Below are 22044 nucleotides of genomic sequence, written 5' to 3' on the forward strand. Positions count from 1 at the left end.
TTGCAGATCAGCTCTCCATTTATTATAGGGAGAAAATGAAGTTGGATTTAAGAGTGAACCAAATAAATTTATTTCATTTAAATACACACCCTTTGCTACGCGTGCTATTTTGGTCACATTTAAGAACAGAGTTCTGGCCAGCTCCTAAGTGCACTATTTTCATGACAGTGTTGCATATAAGGCATTAGAAAAGATTTGGGAGACAGATGCTATGCCCAGGAAGAGTCAACTCGGCTGTTGGCTAGCAGGAGGACAGGTTCAAACACATGGTATACAGATTCTAAGGATACTCTTATCAGGCTGGGACTGGGTGTGTGTGTGGTAAGAGTAAAGACAAGCTGGCTAATTTATGGTGTCTATATACATTATTTCAATGATCTTGCAGTAATCATATTGCTTAAAAAGTTTTGAAGGGCAAACTAAGTAAGAACTGCCTCTCTTTAGTCATGGCGCTGCAGTTTCTCTCAAACTGCTACCCAGGCCTGGAAAAAATTCAGAAGAGATAGAAGAGGGAAAGACTAGCCAGCTCATCATCCATTATATAAATATCTGGTGACAAGCCAACAATGTCATGCCATAATCATGATTTGTGATATTACATACAAAATCTGAGCTCCTAAAGGGTACATGGTTCATCTTTCTGTTCAGCATCTCAATCTATCAACATCACACTGTAGTGTACAGAAATAATTTTTTTAATTTTAAAAACTTGCATTTAAAATAGTTGTGTCAGAGATAAGATAAAAAATTTAATTCATTGGACAAAAAGTATTTTTAAAAGTTAAAAACCAAATTTGCAGTAAGCTACAATCTTAACAGTCTGTAATGTAGAAATGCAACTGAACATTTTTACAATATCCAGTGTACTTCCAGTCCGGGGTGGGGAGGGGGGACTACAATTGGACATGGCATTGAAGAAAAGCTTGCTTAACAATTGGGCTTTTCTTAAAACCTTCAACAGTTCCTCACAGAAGAGCTATTCGGTTTCACAGCAGCATACAGTCATATTGCATTAACATCACTGAATGTGATGCTTTTCAACACTTAGCATCACGGGAGGATGCAGGTAACATTCCACACACTGCAATCTGGAATTTGAGTATGAAAATAATTTGGTTTTCCCTCAGTAACTAAAACATTGCTATTGCCTTGTTTGTATTATTGACATTTAATTAAATGTTGTTGTTTTTTAGCTAATGCAAAATATGAAATGGTTACTCAGAAATCTGTTTTTGTAGGCTAGGCAAAGTGTTTAAAATAAGTTGTAATAAAAATGCTAAGTAGCTAAAGTATAGTATTTCTAATTCTTAGTCCTTCCTTGGCACTCAAAAATGAAACATATCCATTGTGAAATTCAGAAAATCAATTATTTCAATTGATTTTTCTTCCCACAAAGCTTTTTGTCTTTCTATAGTAAGAATTGAGTAACCATTCATCACATTTACAGTGCTTGATGTATCACTGGGCAAACCAGATTCCTTAAGAGGACAGTAGACTTGTGTGCTCCTGCCACTTACAAAAACAACTTCTTGGGTAGCTTTTTCTGTGTTCATTTGAAATTGTTGCATAACTATGGGGGAAAAACCTTATTCTGCTGCACAGCAACCATACATACATTTAAAATAGGTCTTCCTTTCAGATGTGTAGGCAAAGGTGGTTGCAGTTTAAGAGCATTCACTCTTTACATCTCTTGGGCTCTTATCCTGCCTGTCAAAACTATAAAAAAGACAAAATGTGTGTTGTAATTTAAAATAATGTGAGTCAAAAGCTGTTAGCACTTTTAGGAGCATTAAAATATTTTTACCTTACACATTCTTTCACTTTGGTTAGCTTTCTTGATGAACCGCATTACTTTCTGTCACCTCTGTTTTTTCATGCTGCCAATTCCCAAGTGAACTTGGTTGTACTCTTCCAGCTCATTGGGAGAGCTTTTCTTTTGTGGCTGGCTAGTTGGTAAACTGAAGGCAGCATGTGAGGTACAGTCAAAGTCACTGGGGATGGCCGCATCTGAATTCTCTTGCTGATCTGTTATCTGATCTTGGCATAGTAAAGCACCTGCTTCTTCAACCTTTAGTGGAAAATACCGACGTTCCCAAAGAACAGACTGAAAGGAATGAAAGAGGGAGGAAGAGGTGAATTCAACTGAAAATAAGCAGTAGGGTTTTCTTAACATTGTTTATCCTCCACTTTATGAACAGTCTTTGTAATTAACAAAAAAATAATGTTGATGTTCTTCACATATTCTCTCTGTAGTACAAACAACCTTCCTGCCTGCTACCTCCCCAGAACAACATTATCTTGATGAAGGTTATGAAACCAAGATCTAGTGCCTCTCTCTTGAGGCCTTTTGCAATCCAATCCCTGAATTCTCAGAACAAAGCTTACTATGTTTAATGGGACTTACTTAAAGGAAAGTGCATTTGATTTCAGTCATGCAGGGTAATTCTATACATATCTACTCAGAAGTAAGCCCCACTGGGCTAGATTTGTAGTATTACACCCCACAGTGAGTTCAGGACTGAGGTAAGGGATGACAAGGGATTTTCTAGCTCACATTCTTAGTGACTGCTACATAGCACAATTAAAAACAGTATAGTATAGTCAACAAAAAATATTAGCTTTAATTTGTTAAAAAAATTTTTTAATAAAAAAACAAACACACCACCACAATGTGGACCTTTAAATTAGTTTTACACTTTTAATACATATAATGCTTAATAATTTAAAGCAAAAAGGTTTATAGATAGCAGGTTTTGGTCCCTTCTGTCAGTGGGACTCAAGTCAACACACCCAGCTATTTTACCTTTGTTTTTTGGTTTCTTTCTGAAGACTGTGACTCCCTAAGACAGAGAGAACTGTGGATTTCTGAAGTAGCGTCAGCAATGTTTTCAGAAAAATCGGATATTAAGTCAGTGTTGCCTTGTTTTTCTTTCAATGCTGGATCTTGTCCGTCAGAACTTCTGCTATATGTTCTATTAATGAGACAAAGCTCCAGTTTTTTCCAAACAGAAACCATCTAATGGAAAATAAGATGCTGTCATATTTTAAGGGGGTAGAATTAAAATTTCTTAATATTTTGAAAGGAAAACCCAAAAATTGAATGCAGACAACTGTATACAAGCAATTCCCTATTTATGTGGGTGTTACATTCCAAGGCACCATACATTTAAGGTAAGTGAAATCACATATATGGGGAAGACCACTGAAAAAGCCTGCAAACCACCTCTAAACCTCCAGAAACCCTTGAAAAGCCCTTTAAAAAACAAAACTCCACCACAATCGCTCCCTCCAAACCTCCTTGCTCAGACTCCCAACTTTCCACGGGCCTGAGGTTGGTGCAGAGGCTCATGGAATTGCACTTGCAAAGGCTTGTAGGATTGCTAGGCATTATTTTCATTTTTGCACTCTTTTAGGGCAATTTTTGCAGGGTTTGCAGTGATGCGTACAATCATCCATGCCTTGAATGTGCATAAATGGAAAGTTGCCTGTATAAGAAATCTTGCATTTAAGAGTAGCAAATTGTAGGACCCTCCTGTGGTGCTGTCTTACCACATCCTTTTCTATAACCTTTACTGGGACAGGGCATTAAACAGCATTTAATAAACACTTTCCTTAGTTATTCAAAGTTGTGTGTGAAACATGCAATATATTTTAGTGAAATTTTAATATCGCTATTTGAGCAATAATAGTTCCAGAAAAATATCATAAGTTTGGTTTCTCATAGAATCATAGAGTTGGAAGAGACCACAAGGGCCATCGAGTCCAACCCCCTGCCAAGCAGGAAACACCATCAGAGCACTCCTGACATATGGTTGTCAAGCCTCTGCTTAAAGACCTCCAAAGAAGGAGACTCCACCACACTCCTTGGCAGCAAATTCCACTGTCGAACAGCTCTTACTGTCAGGAAGTTCTTCCTAATGTTTAGGTGGAATCTTCTTTCTTATGGTTATGAGGCTGCAAGTTCTTGGTAAAGGACCCCTGGACGGTTAAGTCCAGTCAAAGGTGACTATGAACCACGGCACTTATTTCGCTTCAGGCAGAGGGAGCCGGCATTTGTCCAAAGATCATGTGGCCAACATGACTAAACCATTTCTCTTATATAGGTATCAACCTGCCTGTTCCTTCTGGGCCATCGACACTGTTGCCACAGCGACCACCGTGCTCTCTCTTTGTCTTCGTAGTTTGCATGACGCGAAGCATAGGCATCATCTGACAGATCTTCTGCCTAAATATTAAAGTGCCCAGATTATAAACATTGTTTATAAGGGGAAGACTCTTGCCCAGAGTCTTGTGGCACCTTAAAGCCTAGCAAAATTTATTGTAGCATAAGCTTTTGTGGAAAAACCAAAAGGAAATCAAACCATTCAACAAAAACTGCAAAAAAGAAACCTAGATGTATGTCTATAAAACACATTTTATAGCTATACAAATTTAAAACTTGGCACATCTCTAGAACATACATTAATTTTTTGGTAAGAATAAAACACCAATGTTTCAACCGTAAAAAGACACAATTCTTTCACAGGTTATTTTACTATCCTGGGCAGAGTAGAGCGGAAGGCAGGGTATTACTTTAAAATGTTTATACAGTATGTGAAACTGATACTGGTCAATTTCTGGTCAGAACGTGTATTTTAGTGCTACATGAAGCTGTTTATACAGGCAACTCCCAGTTTAGGTACGTTAGATGCGCAATTGCCCCAAACCTGAAGTAGCCCCAATACATCATAAATACGTCATGAAAAGGGGCAGAGCTGGGTGGAGCAGGCTTATTTCATCAGAGGTATGAAATATACTCGCAGGCTGACATACACATAGGTCGGGGTGCTGTTGGGAGAAATCAGGTCGGGGGGAAACAAAAAGCATAAAGAGTAGTGATAGCTATGTAAAACCAAACTTAAAAGTAAATGATTTAGGTAACCAGAGTTCTTGCCTGTGCCTACTGTAGGGTTGTTCAATGCACTGTGTATAGGACTTGCAGGACCTGCACCTCTGTGGCATCCGTGAATATATAAATCTAGGTTTGTGGTGTCCGTGTGCGGCTCTATTATGATTTATTAAATGTGTATACTCTACTTCCGGAGGCGGCGCCAACGGCAATGGCGGTCTCCTTCTGAGTAGGAGGGAGAAGCCCTGCAGAAAGTGGGTCTGTCTGCTACGGCGAAGCGGAGACCCGGCTGGAAATCGCAGGCAGAAGGAGCCTGCGAGCGTGGGACTCGGCGGGCACCATTAGCGCCCCCCGATTTAGCGAGGGAGCCCCGTAAGGGGTTCTGGAGCGCAACGGGAGCGGCGCGGTGCTATGAGTCGACTGCTTCTTCTGTGGGGTGAAGCCGCGTAGCTGTTGCCGGAGAGCGCTGACCTTTTTCCTGTGAAAATTTGGCTGCTAAACGACTATCCGTGAGTAAGTGAACTTAAAAGATTGGACTTGAAAGCGTCAATTTGGCACTGAAGCGGAAAGGTGTAAACAGGAAGTCCGCCTTTCCGTTTTGTAATAGATCAAAGCAAAGACGTCTTATGCTAGTACTTTGAAAGCGGAGCTGCTAAAGTTTTAAATCTAAGCATTAAAGTTAAAGATCTCTCCCCCCCCCCCAGATTAGGAGAGGGGGGGAAGTAAGGAAAGTGACTGTATTTCTTCTGGGAAAATCAAATAAAAATCTTTCTTTTCGGAATCCCTGGGAACGGACTGCCAGGTTTATGAGAACTGTTACATTGGAACTCGCACTACCTATGGACATTGTAATCTTTAAGGTTTAACCCTGCAAGGAGATACATTTTGAGAGTCTTCTTTGGACTGCAAATTGTTACATGTTTTTATTGAAGGGGACATGGAAAGTTAAAAAAGACTTTGCTACTGTGAATTCTATGGCTGATACTGTGTCCCCCTAGAGGACTATTGAAGTGTGCATCCAGCTGGGGGAATTTTCCATTGCTGACATTAGGGAATTTCCACAGTAAGACCCGACCGTGGGACTGACCTTGACTGAAGATAAAAGGGGATGACTGAACAAAGAGCAACAAGATCCAAGGGCAGAGTGCAACAGTCTAGTACAGTCTCCCAGCAATGTAGAGCATCTGTGCCCGGCCTCCCTGTGACTCAGGAGGAAGATTCGGGGCAAACTGAGACAAAAGGAATGGCCTCAGAAGGGGAATTTACATCTGTACTGAATAAAATTTTTGAGAAATTGGAAGGCCTAAGCAAACAGGTCTCAGACCAATCAACCAAAATTGAAGGGAACACAGCCAGCATTAATTCAAACACAAAAGTTATTGAAAAACTGTTGGAGGAATCTGCGTCCACTAGAAAAATAGCTGAGGAAGCAAAAGAAAAAGTTGTGGCTGTGGAGGAAGAAATTAAACCTATGCGCAAACAGATTGGGGATCATCAGGCTTTATTGTCTATGATCGAATTGAAAGAGAAACAGACAAACCTGAGGATCAGAGCTGTGCCGGAACTTGAAAAGGACAATCTGAGTGACTATCTCACACAGGAATTTGTGAAATTTTGGAATTTGGAGCTGGAAAAAGATTTTAAGATAGTGAGCGCTTTCAGACTTGGAAGAGGGGGGAGGAAAAACAGGGTGAGAGACTGTTTGGTGACCCTCCGTACGAAAGAAGAGAGGGATAAAATACTGAGTGCACACTTTCAGAAGACCTTAGAGATCAACGATTCCAGAGTCGAGATTTTTTTTTTTTTATTTTTTTTTTTTTATTTATTTTCAATGCAAAATCATAACAAAAATTACAAACATTGAATCCAAAATAATACTATACAAACAAAAATCCCCGGAACGTATAGGAAAAAAAAACAGAAAACAAAAGAAGAAAAAAAACAAAAGAAACAAGACTAAACTAAACAAAAACGAAAAAGCACACATCTACAGAAAAAAAACCATATCATTACGTACATAAACACAAATTGACTTCCTTTCTTTGTTCCAAGACCTCAAAAAATTTACTCTTACTGTGTTGTTGTGTCTAATTAGATTACTTCCACCTTGGTACTTTTTTTTTTTTTTTTGCACCATTTTTCTTTTCCTTTGACCCTGTAAAGCATCATTCATTACATACCAATATACTAACTCCAGAACAATGTTTTTTCATATACTCTTTAGCACAACCCCATTCTTTTAATAATTTCTGGTCCGATTGTCCCCTTATGTAAGCTGTGAGTCTTGCCAGATTTATGTATTCACAAAATTTAATTTGCCAATCTTTCACTGATGGAATTTTTCTGCCTTTCCAGTTTTTAGCTATAAGTATCCTGGCAGCTGTTGTTGCATAAAGGAATACTTTCCTTTGATTTTCGGGGATATCATTTGTAATTAAACCTAAAAGGAATGCCTCCGGTTTTTTTCTGAAAGATATTTTAAACATCTTTTTGAGTTCTTCATAGATTTCATTCCAGAATTGTTTAATAGGTCGGCATTCCCACCACATGTGAAACATTGTTCCTATTTCTTTTTTACATCTCCAACAGGTATTCGATTTTAATTTGTAAATTTTAGCCATTTTTACCGGAGTTAAGTACCATTGGTACACCATTTTCATAAAATTTTCTCTTATTGTATAACATGCCGTGAATTTAATATCATATTTCCATAATTTCTCCCATTGGTCCAGCCGAATTACATATCCTATATCACATGCCCATTTAATCATAACTTCTTTTATTTCTTCATCCTTTAATTCCCATTCTAATAATAAATTGTACATTTTGGATATATATTTTTTTGAGTTTTGTAATAATACTTTTTGTAATTTTGATTCTTCTTTTTCAAATCCTATTACTTTATCCTGGTTGAATATTTGTGCAATTTGGTGATATTGTAACCATGTGGTACAGTATTGGGTCACCTCATTGTATGGTCTTAGTTTTACTTGGCCCTGTTCTTCCTTTAGGAGCTGCTGGTATGTTGCCATTCTTCCTATAGTATTTATCTTTTTAACCGATATAACTTCTAGCGGTGAGACCCACCATGGGGTTTTTGGTTCTAACAACCTTCTATGTCTCATCCAGACCTTGTATAATGCATTTCTAATTACGTGGCTTAGAAATTCTTTATGGACTGCCACTTTGTTATAAATTAGATAGGCATGCCAACCATATCTGTTGTTCCATCCCTCCAAATCCAAAATGTCACTGTTATCCAATTTGATCCAATCCTTGATCCAAGTAAAGCATGCTGCATCGTAATATAGTCTCAGGTCTGGGAGTCCAAAACCTCCCCGCTCTTTTATGTCAGTTAATAATTTATGTTTGATCCGTGGCTTTTTGCCTTGCCATATGAACTTTGTTAGGTCCGTTTTCCATTTTTTAAAACAATCATCTTTACCTATTATGGGAATCATTTGAAAAAGGAACAGAAGTTTTGGTAAGATATTCATTTTAATAGCCGAGATTCTACCCCAGAGTGTTAATTTCAATCTTGTCCAAGTTTCCATTTCTCTTTTTGTTTCTTCCCAATTTTTTTTATAATTATCTTCAAACAAATTTATATTTTTCATTGTTATTTGTATACCTAAATATTTCACTTTTTTTACAATTTGTAATCCGAATTTTTCTACCAGTTCCTCTTTCTCTTGATCTCCCATGTTTTTTACCATTAGTTTCGTTTTTTCTTTATTCAAAGCAAAACCTGATACCCTTCCAAAGTTTTCCATTTTTTCTAGAGCCTTTGCTATGCTTTCCTTTGGATTTTCCACCATTAACACTAAATCATCTGCAAATGCCCTTATTTTGTATATTTTCTCTCCTAGGGATATTCCATTTATTTCTTGATCCAATCTGATTTCTTGATTTAATATTTCCAAAACCAAAATGAATAATAAAGGTGAGAGTGGGCACCCTTGTCTGGTGCCCTTCTGTATTTTAAAATAATCAGTCGTGTCATTATTTATTATTATATTTGCTTCTTGTTGTTCGTAAATTGCTTTTAACCCTCTTGTAATTTGGTCGCCCATGTCCATCTGGTCTAATAGTATTTTTAGAAATTTCCATGATACTTTGTCAAACGCCTTTTCCGCGTCCACAAAAACAAAGGCTACCTTCTTACTTGGTTTCATGTCTAAATACTCAATCATATCAATCACTGTTCTTATATTGTCACTCATTTTCCTGCCCGGCAAGAACCCTGCCTGTTCTTTGTTTATACAATCCTGCAAAACTGTCTTTAATCTTGTTGCCAATATTTGTGCATATATCTTGTAATCATTATTTAGTAATGATATTGGTCTATAATTGGTTATAAACTCTTTATTTCGTCCTTGTTTTGGGATTACTACTATGTGCGCCTGTTTCCAGGTGTTGGGAATCTTCCCGTCTTCTAATATTCTATTTAAGAGTGTCTTCATAGGTGATAATAGTGGTTCCTCTAATTTTTTGTAATGTATTGCGGTAAGACCATCTGGGCCTGGGGATTTTCCCAGTTTCATCTTAATTATCGCTTGATGAAGCTCTGTTGTGGTTATTGGGGAGTTTAGCTCTTGAATCTTTTCTTTTTTAATTTTAGGTATATCCTTTCCACATAGATACTCTTTTATTTCAACCTCTGTCTCATTTCCTGCTTTATATAGCTTATTATAATATTTTGTAAAACACTTTTTAATTTCCTCAGGGTTATCTAAAGTTCTCCCCTCTTCCACTATTTTATCAATCAGTTTTTCCTTTTGTCTCTTTTTCAGTTGCCAGGCTAGCATCTTTCCGGGTTTATTTGCAAATTCGAACGACCTTTGTTTCATCCATTTAATATTGTCCTCAATTTCACTATTTAATATTGCTGAAGCCTGGATTTGTAATATTTTTAGTTTTTGGTTTATTAATTCATTTTTTGGTTGTTTTGCTAATAATTTTTCATTTATTCCTATTTCTTTCCTTATTTGTTCTAGTTTTTGCTCTCTGTTTCTTTTCCTTATTGCACTTTGTTGTATGTAAAAGCCTCTTATGAAAGCTTTACTTGCATCCCATATTGTCCTGAAGTCTGTATCCTGTTCTTTATTTAATTCAAAAAATTCTTTCAGTAGTTCTTGCGCTTTTTTCACAATCTTTTTGTCATTTAATAATCTTTCATTAAGTCTCCATCTTTTATTAGTTTTCTTGTGTTCCTTTAATTCTAATGTGACTGGGTTGTGATCTGTAATAATTTTGGCCTGTATTTCTGCTTTTTTAATTTTAGTTGTTAAGTTACTTGATACCCATATGCTGTCAATTCTGCCGGCTGATTTTTTAACTTCCGAGAAATGTGTATACTGTCTTTCTCCTGGGTTTTTATATCTCCATGTATCAATCAAATTTAAGTTTTCTACCATCTGAAAGAAGGTGTCTGGGAGTCTGCCTTTTTTTGATTTTCTTTCTCTCTGTGTCCTATCTAATTCTATTGATGTGACACCATTTAGGTCTCCCATCAAAATAATTTCCTCTTCTATAAATTCCAGTAAATTAGCTTCTACTTTTCTGAAAAATTCTGTTTTATTACCATTCGGGGCATAAACTCCTACTATAATTAAATGTTCTTTACCTTTTGTTATTTTTACCCCTAGTAATCTGCCCTCATCATCCTTAAAGATTTTTTTTGCGTCTAATTTGGGGTTCACATAGATCACAATTCCCCTTTTCTTTTTTACATCTGAGGATATAAATTCTTGACCCAATCTCTTGTTTTCTAAAACCCTTCTGTGGTTTCTAGTCACATGGGTCTCCTGCAAGCATATAATGTCCCATTGTTCTTTCCTCAATACATGTTCTATTTTATTTCTCTTCCTTTTATCATTTAAACCGTTAACATTCCAAGATATAATTTTTAGATTCATTAATTTTTATTTATTATCTACAATGGTTTCGTTGAGTAAATAAAGAAAGAAAAGGGAAAAAAAGAAAAAGAAAACTCAGAAATTTTAGGATTTTGATAATCTGCTTCTTCCAATCTCTCCCCCCTCCCCTTAATACGCGCTTGTCTCTCTATGCTTCTTGTGGTGTCTGCGTTGTTTCCTCTCGCTCCAATGTTGGATCTCCAGTTAGTTCTTTTTTGTACTTCCTCCAGAATTTTCCCAGCTCGTCGACTGATCTAAGAGTTTTTCTTCTGTCCTTATATGTGAAGGTGATGCCCTCAGGAAATTCCCACCGGAATCTAATCGAATTCTTCTTGAGTGCTTCTGTTACTGTCTTATAATTCTGCCTTTTCTTCAGAATTCTTTTTGGGATTTCCTTAAATATTTTGATAGGCCTATCATCTATTACTAACTTCACTTGTCCTTTTTGATGTAATATTTTGTCCTTTAAAAGTCTTGAGTTGAAAAAAATTAAGCAATCTCCTGGCCCTTTATAAGTGTCCGATCTTTCTGATTTGATCCTGAAAATTTTATCAATATCCAGTAGCATCTCTTCTACCTCTACTCCCAACCAGTTTGCAATCTCCTGTGATAATTTCTCTTGAATTTGTTCATCATGAGTTTGTGGGACGCCTCGGAAGCGGAGGACCATCTCCTTCTGACGCATCTCCATCAATGATATATCATCTAGCAGCTCTTCATGGGCTCTCTTTAGGTCGTTTATTTCTTCCTTCGCTGAGTCTTGTGATTTTTTAATGTCCTTATTTTCCATTTGCAATTTCTTCGTCATTTCCTCTTGTTTGGTAGATTTACTCTTAAGTTCTTGTATAGATTTATCCAGTTCTTTATTTTTAAGTGAGAGGTCACTTATTTGTGTTGTTAGGTCTATTATTAGCTTTGAGTTTTGTTGGATGTTGCCAGCTAGTATGTCCAGCTTGTCATTCAGGCTCTTTTCCATCCCCATTATAAGGTCTTTTATGTCAGCATTGGGGTCTGTTTCAGCTGTTGATTGTCTTCTCACTTGTAGTCCTGACCCAGATGTCAGTATAGTTTGGTATTTTTTAGAACCCATATTTGTCTTCTTCCTTTTGGTTCTGATCTAGATGTCTTTATTTCAAACCAAGAATGTATATATTCCTAAACTTTGAAAATGCTCTGTTGATAGTCTATAATTTGGTCCTTTTACCTGTTGGGATTGAAAGTCAGTTAAGATTCCGGTGGTTTTATCCTATGTTGTTATCAGTTCATCTCAAATATTTAATTTTTTTATTATTAAAAAAAACAAAAAAAAAACAATCCAAATTTTAATAAAAAAATTGTTAAATATTTTTAATTACTTTGGCAGTTTTTAATTACTTTGGCAATTATCAGAGAAAAATTCCTTCGCAGTACTTAACATCCGTCTTAAGAACTTATTTCCTAGAAGCTGAACTTGGTGTTTCAAATGTCCTTTCGTGTATAGCTAATTTTCTTTATGATTGTACTTCAAGCCTGTGTCTTAGCAGCGTTTTTAAGATTATGGGAGTAATTTTATTTTCCGCCACTAGGTGGCGAGATTTTCCAATTTGCTTGTGAGGTGGTCCTTCTTGTTTTGTTTCTCTAGCCTCTCTTTGTTGCAGTGACTGTTTCCGCCACTATTCTTCTTCCGGCTTTTTTCCCTTCTAAGGGCGATGACTCACTCTTCCCCCCCCAGCGCCATTTTCGCCAGCTGCTTTCTTCCCTATTCCAGTCTTTTCCTCCTTCTTTCTCTCCCTTTGTAAGTCTCTTCTCTTTCCTTTTCACTTCTTTATCTTAATCTTTATCTTCCCACCGCTGCCTGGTCTTCAAATCTTTTCTATTCCTTCTCTTTTCCACTGTCTCCTCCACGTTCCTCCCCCTCCTTTTCCTTTTTCACTCACCCCTTTGTTTAACGCTGATCTCCTTCTTAATGGCCGCTGCTTTGTTGTCACCGCTGCTGCTGCTTGTTATTTCAGCTCCTTGTCTCTCTCAACAAGCGTCCCCCTGTAGAAGCAGGTACTCAGTATGTCTCAGTTTTTATTTTCTGCCTCTTTACAAGGCTTATTTTCCACAACTTGATAAGTCTCAGAACGCTGAAGCTCCTCTCTCCATTAGCTTTACTGTCCTTTATAATATTACTTTAGTCCGTACTCCTTTTATTTTAATTTAAGCCAGCGTTATTACCTTGTTCCTTCAGGAGTACTCTTGTTTTTACAGTTTTAGTTTGGAGCAGCCTGGTGCTTTCTCATTCAGGTCTCAGGGGCGTCTCACGGTCGGGTGTGCGATCTTTCTGCGCTGAAGTTCTTCCACCTCCCTCCACTTTTTGTGCTGGGACGGCAGAAAACCCCTTTATGCGCTGCTTGGATCTGTTTTCTTCAGTCTGGAACCTCCTCTCAGACCTCTTCAGGGTTTGCTTCGCCCTCGCTTCCCCGCTTCCCCGTCTTTTTATCCCGTAACCGTGATTGGGAGCACTCTTACTGCAGCAGAGCGCTTTCCCTGACCCGACGCTGAGCGCACCACGCCAGGAAGTGAGAGAGAGTCGAGATTTTTAAGGATATACCGAAATATCTTTTGGACTTGAGAGCCAACTACGGAGACTTGGTGGCCTTACTGAGAAGGAATTGCATTGCCTTTAGATGGGAATTCCCCCAGGGACTATCTTTTACCTTTAAAGGGAAAAAGTTCAAAATTAGATCAGTGGAAGACAAGGAAAAATTTCTGAGAGACTACGAAGAAGACTTACAAAAAGAAGCGACAGAAGAGCTAAGAGCCTTGAGACCAGGAGTCTTAGACACAGCACTACCACCTTTGGGATCTGACAAATCGAAAAAAAAGATACCACCGCAAGAATTAGACGAGCTTCTGGGAGCAGTTGGGGGAAATTAGAATAAACACATCATGTCTCTGCAACTATTAAGCTGGAATATTCACGGTTTTAACTCCCCGGAGAAGAGGAAAGTATTTCATTTATTGAAAAAGGAACAATTGGACTTAATTTGCTTACAGGAAACCCATGTGATAAGGCTCCATAGGAAAGTCCTGATTAATAAAAGATTGGGCCAAGAATTTATTTCATCGGACAAAGTTAAAAAGAGAGGAGTTGTTATTTATGCCAAAGAGAGCCTATCACCGAAATTTGTTTTTAAAGATGAACAAGGAAGATTTGTTGCAATTGAGATTCGATCACAAGGAGAAAAATATTTGATCGTAGGAGTGTATGCACCAAATGAGGGGAAGTCTGAATTCTTTAAGAAATTGCACAAGACATTGTTGGACTATATGGACTACAATATCATTATGATGGGAGATATGAATGGAGTGGTATCTACAAACATGGATAAGTCGCAGAGACAGGTGGTAACTAAAGATGGCAGATTCCCAAAAACCTTTTTTGAATTGACTGACAATATGGACTTGATTGATATTTGGAGAACCAAGAACCCCCTTGGAAGAGAGGGAACATTCTTTTCTGAAGCCAATATGACCTGGACAAGAATTGACCAAATATGGATAACTAGAGGACTGGCACCTAAGACTCGAAAAGTGGAAATTTGCCCAAAAACTTGCTCCGACCATAATGCAGTGAAGATGGAGATGAAATTAACGCCAATCGGTTCCTTCAGATGGAGGATGAATGACACCTTGTTTAGATATCAGGAGGTGATTAAGAAGGCCCAAAAAACATTGAGAGACTATTTTGAGATAAATTTGAATACTACGGTTGAAAAAAGGACAATCTGGGACGCAAGCAAAGCGGTTATGAGAGGGTTTCTGATTCAACAGAATGCAATAAAGAAGAGAACTCAAAATGAAAAAAAAGACAAAATTTTGGAAAAAATAAAAGAAGGAGAGAAGAAACTAAGAGCGAAACCAAAATCACAAGAGATTCTGAGAGAAATTAAGTTATGTCAAGTACAATATATGAAAATGATAAACCAGGAAGTGGAATGGAAAATTAAGCAGATGAGACAAAAGACATTTGAATCGGCTAACAAATGTGGGAAACTGCTAGCTTGGCAGATGAAGAAAAGACAGAAATTAAATACCATCACAAATTTGGATGTAGATGGAAAGAACATACAGAATCCATTGGAAATTAGAAAGTGTTTCCAGAGATATTTTAAACAACTATACACACAAGGGCCACAGAAAGAGACTGATCTAGACCAATTTTTGAGGAAAAAATGGACTACAAAAAATCTCTCAAGAAAATAAGACAATGTTGAGCCATAAAATTACAGAACAGGAGGTGGAAGGTGCCATTCAGAATATGCAGTTGGGTAAATCTCCAGGGCCAGATGGTTTAACCTCCAAATACTATAGATCTTTGAAAGATTGGTTAATTCGGCCACTAAAGGAGGTTTGCAATGAGATCTTAGAGGGGAAAAAGGCGCCGGAGTCGTGGCAGGAAGCCTACATTACACTTATACCGAAAACTGAGTCTGAAAAGACGCAACTTAAGAACTACCGCCCCATATCCCTGCTCAATGTGGATTACAAAATATTTGCTGATATTTTGGCTAATAGGTTAAAAAAAAGTATTAGTGGAAGAGATTCATAAGGACCAAGCTGGCTTACGAGGAATATAATTAACATTTTGGAGAAGCTGCAAGTGAACATAAACACCAAAGCAGTTTTAATTTTTATAGATGCGGAGAAAGCCTTTGACAACATTTCTTGGAGTTTTATGAAGAAAAATCTTCAGGGGATGGGGGTGGGCCAAGGGTTTGAAAATGGTATAAGTGCAATTTACTCAGAACAAAAGGCTAAGCTAATTGTTAACAACGTGGTGACAGAGGAATTTAAGATAGAGAAAGGTACACGACAAGGTTGCCCAATTTCCCCATTGCTTTTTATTTCAGTCCTGGAGGTTTTATTAAATATGATTAGAAGGGACCGTCTGATTAAAGGTATTCAGGTCGGAGCTAAACAATATAAACTGAAGGCTTTTGCAGATGACCTAGTTTTAACATTACAGGAGCCAGAATCTAGTACGAAAGGAGTTTTAGAACTGATTCAAGAATTTGGTCAGGTGGCAGGATTTAAGTTGAACAAGTCAAAAACTAAAGTTCTTGAGAAAAATTTAACACCGATTGAGAAAGAGAGGTTTCAGAAGGAGACAGGTTTAACATTAGTGAAGAAAGTTAAATATTTGGGGTCAAGAAAGTGAAATACTTGGGGATTAACATGACAGCAAAAAATGGGAACTTATTTAAAGATAATTATGAGAAATGTTGGACAGAAGTGAAAAAAGATTTAGAAATATGGTCAAACTTGAAGCTTTCCTTGTTGGGCAGAATTGCGGCTATAAAGATGAATGTATTGCCAAAAATGTTATTTTTGTTTCAATCTTTGCAAATTTTGGACAAGATGGACTGTTTCAAGAAGTGGCAGAGAGACATTTCTAGATTTGTCTGGCAGGGCAAGAAGCCCAGAATAAAATTTAAAATACTAACTGATGCAAAAGAAAGAGGTGGATTTGCCCTGCCAGACCTTAAACTTTATTATGAATCGGCCGCATTTTGCTGGCTGAAAGAATGGCTGCTTCTTGAGAACACAGACATTTTGGATTTAGAAGGTTTTAACAATGTCTTTGGGTGGCATGCATATTTGTGGTACGACAAGGTTAAAGCACATAAAGCATTCAAAAACCATATTGTCAGGAAAGCATTGTTTAATGTTTGGATAAGATACAAAGACTTATTGGAGAATAAAACCCCAAGGTGGTTGTCACCAATGGAAGCAAAGGCCCTGAAAAAGTCCAATATGGAGGCCAAATGGCCGAAATATTGGGAAATATTGGAACAAGAAGGAGACAAACTGAAATTGCAGAGTTTTGAGAAATTAAAAGACAAGGTGCGAGATTGGCTTCATTATTATCAAATAAGAGAGGCCTATAATTCGGATAAAAAAAATTGGCTTCCAGGTGGAAAAATCAAAATTGGAAACTGAATTGTTGGAACCCAAAACTAAAACACTTTCAAGAATGTATAACTTGCTGCTAAAATGGAACACGCAGGATGAAACAGTTAAATCTGCTATGATTAAATGGGCACAAGATGTCGGTCATAACATTATGTTTGCTGACTGGGAACAGTTGTGGACCACAGGTATGAAATTTACGGCATGTAATGCCCTAAGAGAGAATATTATGAAAATGATATACAGGTGGTACATGACACCAGTCAAGCTTGCAAAAATATATCATTTGCCCGATAATAAATGTTGGAAATGTAAAGAAAATGAAGGTACATTCTTTCACCTTTGGTGGACGTGCCCAAAGATTAAGGCCTTCTGGGAGATGATATATAATGAAATGAAAAAGGTATTTAAATATACCTTCCTGAAGAAGCCAGAGGCCTTTCTCTTGGGCATAGTCGGCCAATTGGTACCAAAGAAGGATAGAACTTTCTTTATGTACGCAACAACAGCAGCAAGAATACTTATCGCAAAGTACTGGAAGACACAAGAGCTACCCACCCTGGAAGAGTGGCAGGTGAAGATGATGGACTATATGGAATTGGCGGAAATGACTGGCAGAATCCGAGACCTGGGAGAAGAGGCGGTGGAGGAAGACTGGAAGAAATTTAAAGTATATCTTCAGAAATATTGTAAAATTAATTAATGTTAAATTTATGTTTGGATTGGCAATAAGTGGTAATTAGCAACAAAAGTTAATAAGAATATGTAAAAAATGAACTGATAAATGGACGAAAATATTGAGTTATAATATGCTATGATATAGTTAAGATAAATGAAAAAGGGTAAGAATTTGCTGAACTGATTATGTAAATGGGAGTACAAAGGGGGGAGGTGTGAGGAGGTCAAGGAAACAAGCATATGAATTTAAAGATATCAAAAAATGGATTTGTTTTTTAATTTTTTCCTATTTGTCTTTTGTATTTTGTATTTTTTTTTCTTGTTTGTTTTTCTATGAATTTTTGTATTTTTCTTTGTTTTCTTTTTTCATTTTTTACCTTTCTCTGTGGTTTTTTCATTCTGTAAACCTTTATTTTTTTGTAAAATCCCAATAAATATTTAAAAAAAAAAATACTTTTTGCATTGCCAGATTGTGAAATATGGCAGCGTATGTGATATAGCAGCCCTGTCTAAATATATGTCATTCATTAAATTACTATTTTCAGTTGAAGGAGGAACATGATAACCCTGCAGTACAGGCAAGCAAATTTTGAGAAATGGGTGACAGCTTGCTTGATTTTGACTGCCGTATTTTTTGCTCTATAAGACGCAGCAGACCACAAGACGCACCTAGTTTTTGGAGGAGGAAAACAAGAAAAAAAATATTCTGAATCTCAGAAGCCAGAACAGCAAGAGGGATAGCTGCGCAGTGGAAGCAGCAATCCCTCTTGCTGTTCTGGCTTCTGGGATAGCTGTGCAGCCTGCATTCACTCCATAAGACGCACACACATTTCCCCTTACTTTTGAGGAGGGAAAAAGTGAGTCTTATAGAGCAAAAAATACGGTAAGTTTCCCCTCTGAAAGACTGAAGCAGGAACATATGTTCTCCAATAACCCATAAAAAAACTTGTTCAGCAAAGATATTTCAGCCAGAATTTAACAGTAGATGTTGCAAGTGAAAATGGCTTTGGGGTCATTCAAGGTGTACTTCTGAAAAGGCTGATGTAACTTATTTTTGTGAACTTTCAAGCACTAGTTAGCCAATACCTTAAGAAAACATTCATACAATATTTCTGATCTTATTGTTTCCTTTCCTCGCTTGTACAATTCACAAACTTGCAAGTGTGTGTCAAGGATACTGTTTATTTTGGGAGGGAAAATAGTTCCCAGCTCTAAGAGATCTACAAAACTACTGGATAAAACAAAAGCAATGTTATAAATTATCAGATGGATGGAAACACAACCAACCTTTTCTTCTTCTTCATACAGGCTTCCCAAAGGCTCAAGGTTAACAGTTCTCCAGCTGTTGATGAAAAAGATTCCTCAATGCACAATTAATCTCTGTCACATTGTGAAAAATCATTTTGCATAGTAAACACTACAAATACACTAATTCAACAAATGAAATAATTGAATTTCTGTGTATGGTTAGTGCTTGTCTAGTTTAAATCCATTGACTATAAGCTGATATGAACTTCTCAGTGGACCCTCTCTAGCCACTATTTTGCTCATCTGCCTCCTCTAAGTACTATAAAGTTGGTTGCTTTATGGGCAAAGTGAGCTGCAATTAGTTAACTAAATCTGACAGTAAAAACTCACTGGTGTATACTTGAAAAGCAGAGAAAGCACAAATTTAATCTAGGATTGACATGTACCCATGAATGATGATGATTTTCAACGAATTCTGGACACTGACCAAAGCAACTTAATCTAAACACATTTGAAGAAGCAAAATCAAGACTCTTTGCTTTCACTGCTCAAAGAGCTTTTGATATCAGTGACGCAATTAATTTATCTGGCTCAGCACGAGACTTTAAAATATTTGTCCTCTGTTCTAATGGCAAATAACATGCTTTCATGGGGTGGATAAAGCCTTTTGAACCCTACCTTCCAGTTTTTTAATACTGCTTTTCACACCTGTTTGCAGGCATAATTTCCTACTGATGCTTTGGCATCATTTTTAATGAAACAGAATAAAACAAAAACTGGACAGCTCCTCACTGACTACAGTCCTGTCCAGTTAGGAATCATGACAGTGTTATGGAGCTAATCAGGATTTGGCTCTGCTGAAACCAGTTAAGGGCAAGCAAATCCTGGCTGCTTTCACAGAGAAATCCTGAAACAGCTACAAATCTATCAGAATGTTTTGATGCATTCTTGAATGTGTATTCCAGAACATAACCCACTGGGAGGAATATATATGCTCAGACATGTATACCAGCGTACACCTGGGCTGTTCTGATGCATTGTGGCAGTTTCATTGCTGAAGAAAGTGGCAAAAGAAAGCTGTCCTTTGCACTTTTGAGTTACCTCCTCCCCACATCATCAAAATATGTGTTTTTCTAGAGATAAGAAATATTTGCAATTTGGCCTCCTAGTCTGGCTCAAATGTACTTTTAAGGTTGAGTATGGCCCTAGCAAAATATAGCTTCACACTGTCTTATGAATGGACACAATTTAACTGTACCTTGGAGTGAGAATTTCTTTATACTGCAGTTTCTCCAGCTTGGACGGTGCCACGAGTGACATAGGTATAACAATATTATCTATATCATAGGAGCTCTCACTTCTCAGTCTACGTCTTGAATTGAGCTGTGCAAAAATCATAACATTATACATTGGATGTCATTAAATGGACACTCAAAGTCAAAAATAAACTTAAGTGCACAGAACTTGCTAGAAAACCATCTTTAATACTCAAAGCTGATCAGAAATTTTTGAAACTATATCCCAACAGAAAAATGTCAGTACTATAAACAAGCTCTGGTTTAAAACTAATATATAATCATTAATTCATGAAAATACAAACTGATATACTAAATTATCAAAGCCAGAGGTAAAATGTTTTTTATTGGCTTTGTTGTAAATCCATCGAGTGCCCTCCTGTGTGAGGAGTCTTAACTGCCATCAAGTCTGCTTTTCAAGAGAAAAACTGTGTAGCAGAGCTGCCATTTCCTCCTTACCTAGACATCACCACCAGCTTTGCTCCTACATCTGGTCTAGTGGAAAGAGTGATTCATGGGAAGGATGGACAAGGACAAGACAGCCTGAAATGTCACTGATGTCAGCTGTAACTTTAAGAATTAGTGCTGGAACTTGCTTCTTCCTCCTAGTCCTTTCCTCTTCTATCAAGTCTTTTTAGCCTGTGAGCCTGAGGGCAATGACTGTCTTAGAGCTTGTTTTGGTAAGCCGCTCAGAGGTTTTTTTTACTAAAGGGCAAGGTATCCTATAAAAGAACAAGGGTCCTAACTCCTTTTTAAAGCACAACTTTTATCCCTTATATTGTCCCTAACATCTCCAGTTATGGTACAGAGTGTCTCTGGAATATGTTCCTTTGCTACATTCCTCAGGAGACATGCTCCTACTGCTGACTCCATAGCCAGGCCAGTGCAGTGCAGGAAGCAAAAGGATGGTGCTGAGACAGCAACAACCCTCAACTTAGCACCCTTTAGTTGTTATCCATCGGACTTCGCCAACATGGCCTTCTCATGTGAACAGGGACCATGCTGGAGCTGGAGCTGCTTGGGGGCACATCTGTATTCTCCAGCTGCCAGGATTTGCATACTGATTTGGCTGTTGAGTAATTTATACTATGCAACACATCTGAAGCAGATCAGCCCCTCTAGACCAGACTCACCCTACCTGACTCCTGAGACCCAGCCAGTATGGTCAATGGCCAGGATGAAGGGAGCTCCAATTAAAAAAATATATGAAGGGCACCAGGTGGGAGAAGGTTGGTCTAGACTGCTAATCTTCCAGTACAATAATTTTAGCATACCTGTGTTGATATACAATGACTTGATCTAGACATCATGTCTCCATTGGCTGCTCCTGTAAAAGGACTCTGGGATTCTGGTTCTGCGTGTTGAAAGGAAAATGCTTCACATCTCTTACTACTTTCTCCTGCCACACAAAAGAAAGAAAAGGGGAAGAGTCCTTATCTTTCAGAAAATGAAGTTGTATGTAATGAACGATATTTCTGAACAACTACTACAATTACGACTTAGCTGCTCCACATGATGTTATAATAAACGTAAATGGAACATAGCAAGAGGTGACAATGAAACTGTTAAGAGAGTCTTATCTGTATAAATGCAAACATACGCCCACCTATTGCTATATTCAAAGGAAGCTGATAAAAGTTATTCTCCACAGTACCACATGGTTTCTACAGCTGGAATGCAATCCTCAAGAGTTTGACAAAACATCCATTTGAGGCTGTAATCCTATACACACTTCCCTCTGAGCAAGTCCGAGTGAACTTAATGGGACTTACTTCTGAATCAAGATGTACAGGATTGCACTGCAAACAGTTACTTTCTTCTTGTGGACAGAAGTGGACAGTATGCTGGGGACTTGTCATTTACCTGACCTCCTGATAGCTTAGGCAACTTACCAATCACTGTCTCACTTAAATGCCTTTTCTTTCTTCCCTCTAGCAGCTGTTCAGATGCTTCTGACACAGTCTGATGTTTGAAACTGGATTCAAATCCATGGATCCACTGTTGAGGAGGACCTTTATAATGAAAATATTCTACAACAAAATAAACACTATCTTACTATTGTTTCTTCTCAGTTTAAAGA

General features: G+C 37.6%; 1 protein-coding gene and 1 long non-coding RNA gene across 8 annotated transcripts in view; one reads left to right on the forward strand and one right to left on the reverse strand.

The window, feature by feature from the left end:
• The window catches only part of KANSL1L (KAT8 regulatory NSL complex subunit 1 like), a 41042-nt gene continuing 18998 nt past the window's right edge, over positions 1–22044 (reverse strand). For 4 of the 7 annotated variants that reach the window (XM_083627629.1, XM_083627630.1, XM_083627628.1 and 1 more), the window contains 8 exons: positions 21857–21994; positions 21239–21363; positions 19928–20052; positions 18709–18763; positions 4116–4225; positions 2804–2972; positions 1805–2104; positions 1–1716 (listed from right to left, as the gene is read on the reverse strand). In XM_083627629.1, the coding sequence (XP_083483755.1) occupies positions 1859–2104; positions 2804–2972; positions 4116–4225; positions 18709–18763; positions 19928–20052; positions 21239–21363; positions 21857–21994 (968 nt within the window). In that variant the 3' untranslated portion in view covers positions 1–1716; positions 1805–1858. Of the gene's footprint in view, positions 1717–1804; positions 2105–2803; positions 3017–4115; positions 4226–18704; positions 18764–19927; positions 20053–21238; positions 21364–21856; positions 21995–22044 lie in introns of all 7 variants that reach the window. The other 3 variants (XM_083627626.1, XM_083627631.1, XM_083627627.1) reach the window with 3 other exon arrangements.
• Positions 2075–22026, forward strand: LOC310743857. The gene is made up of 2 exons (XR_014539273.1): positions 2075–2132; positions 18730–22026. It is a non-coding gene; the product is annotated as an uncharacterized lncRNA (long non-coding RNA).

This window comes from Podarcis filfolensis (assembly GCF_964270895.1).
Source record: "Podarcis filfolensis genome assembly, chromosome: 1".
Classification (NCBI taxonomy): Eukaryota; Metazoa; Chordata; class Lepidosauria; order Squamata; family Lacertidae; genus Podarcis; species Podarcis filfolensis.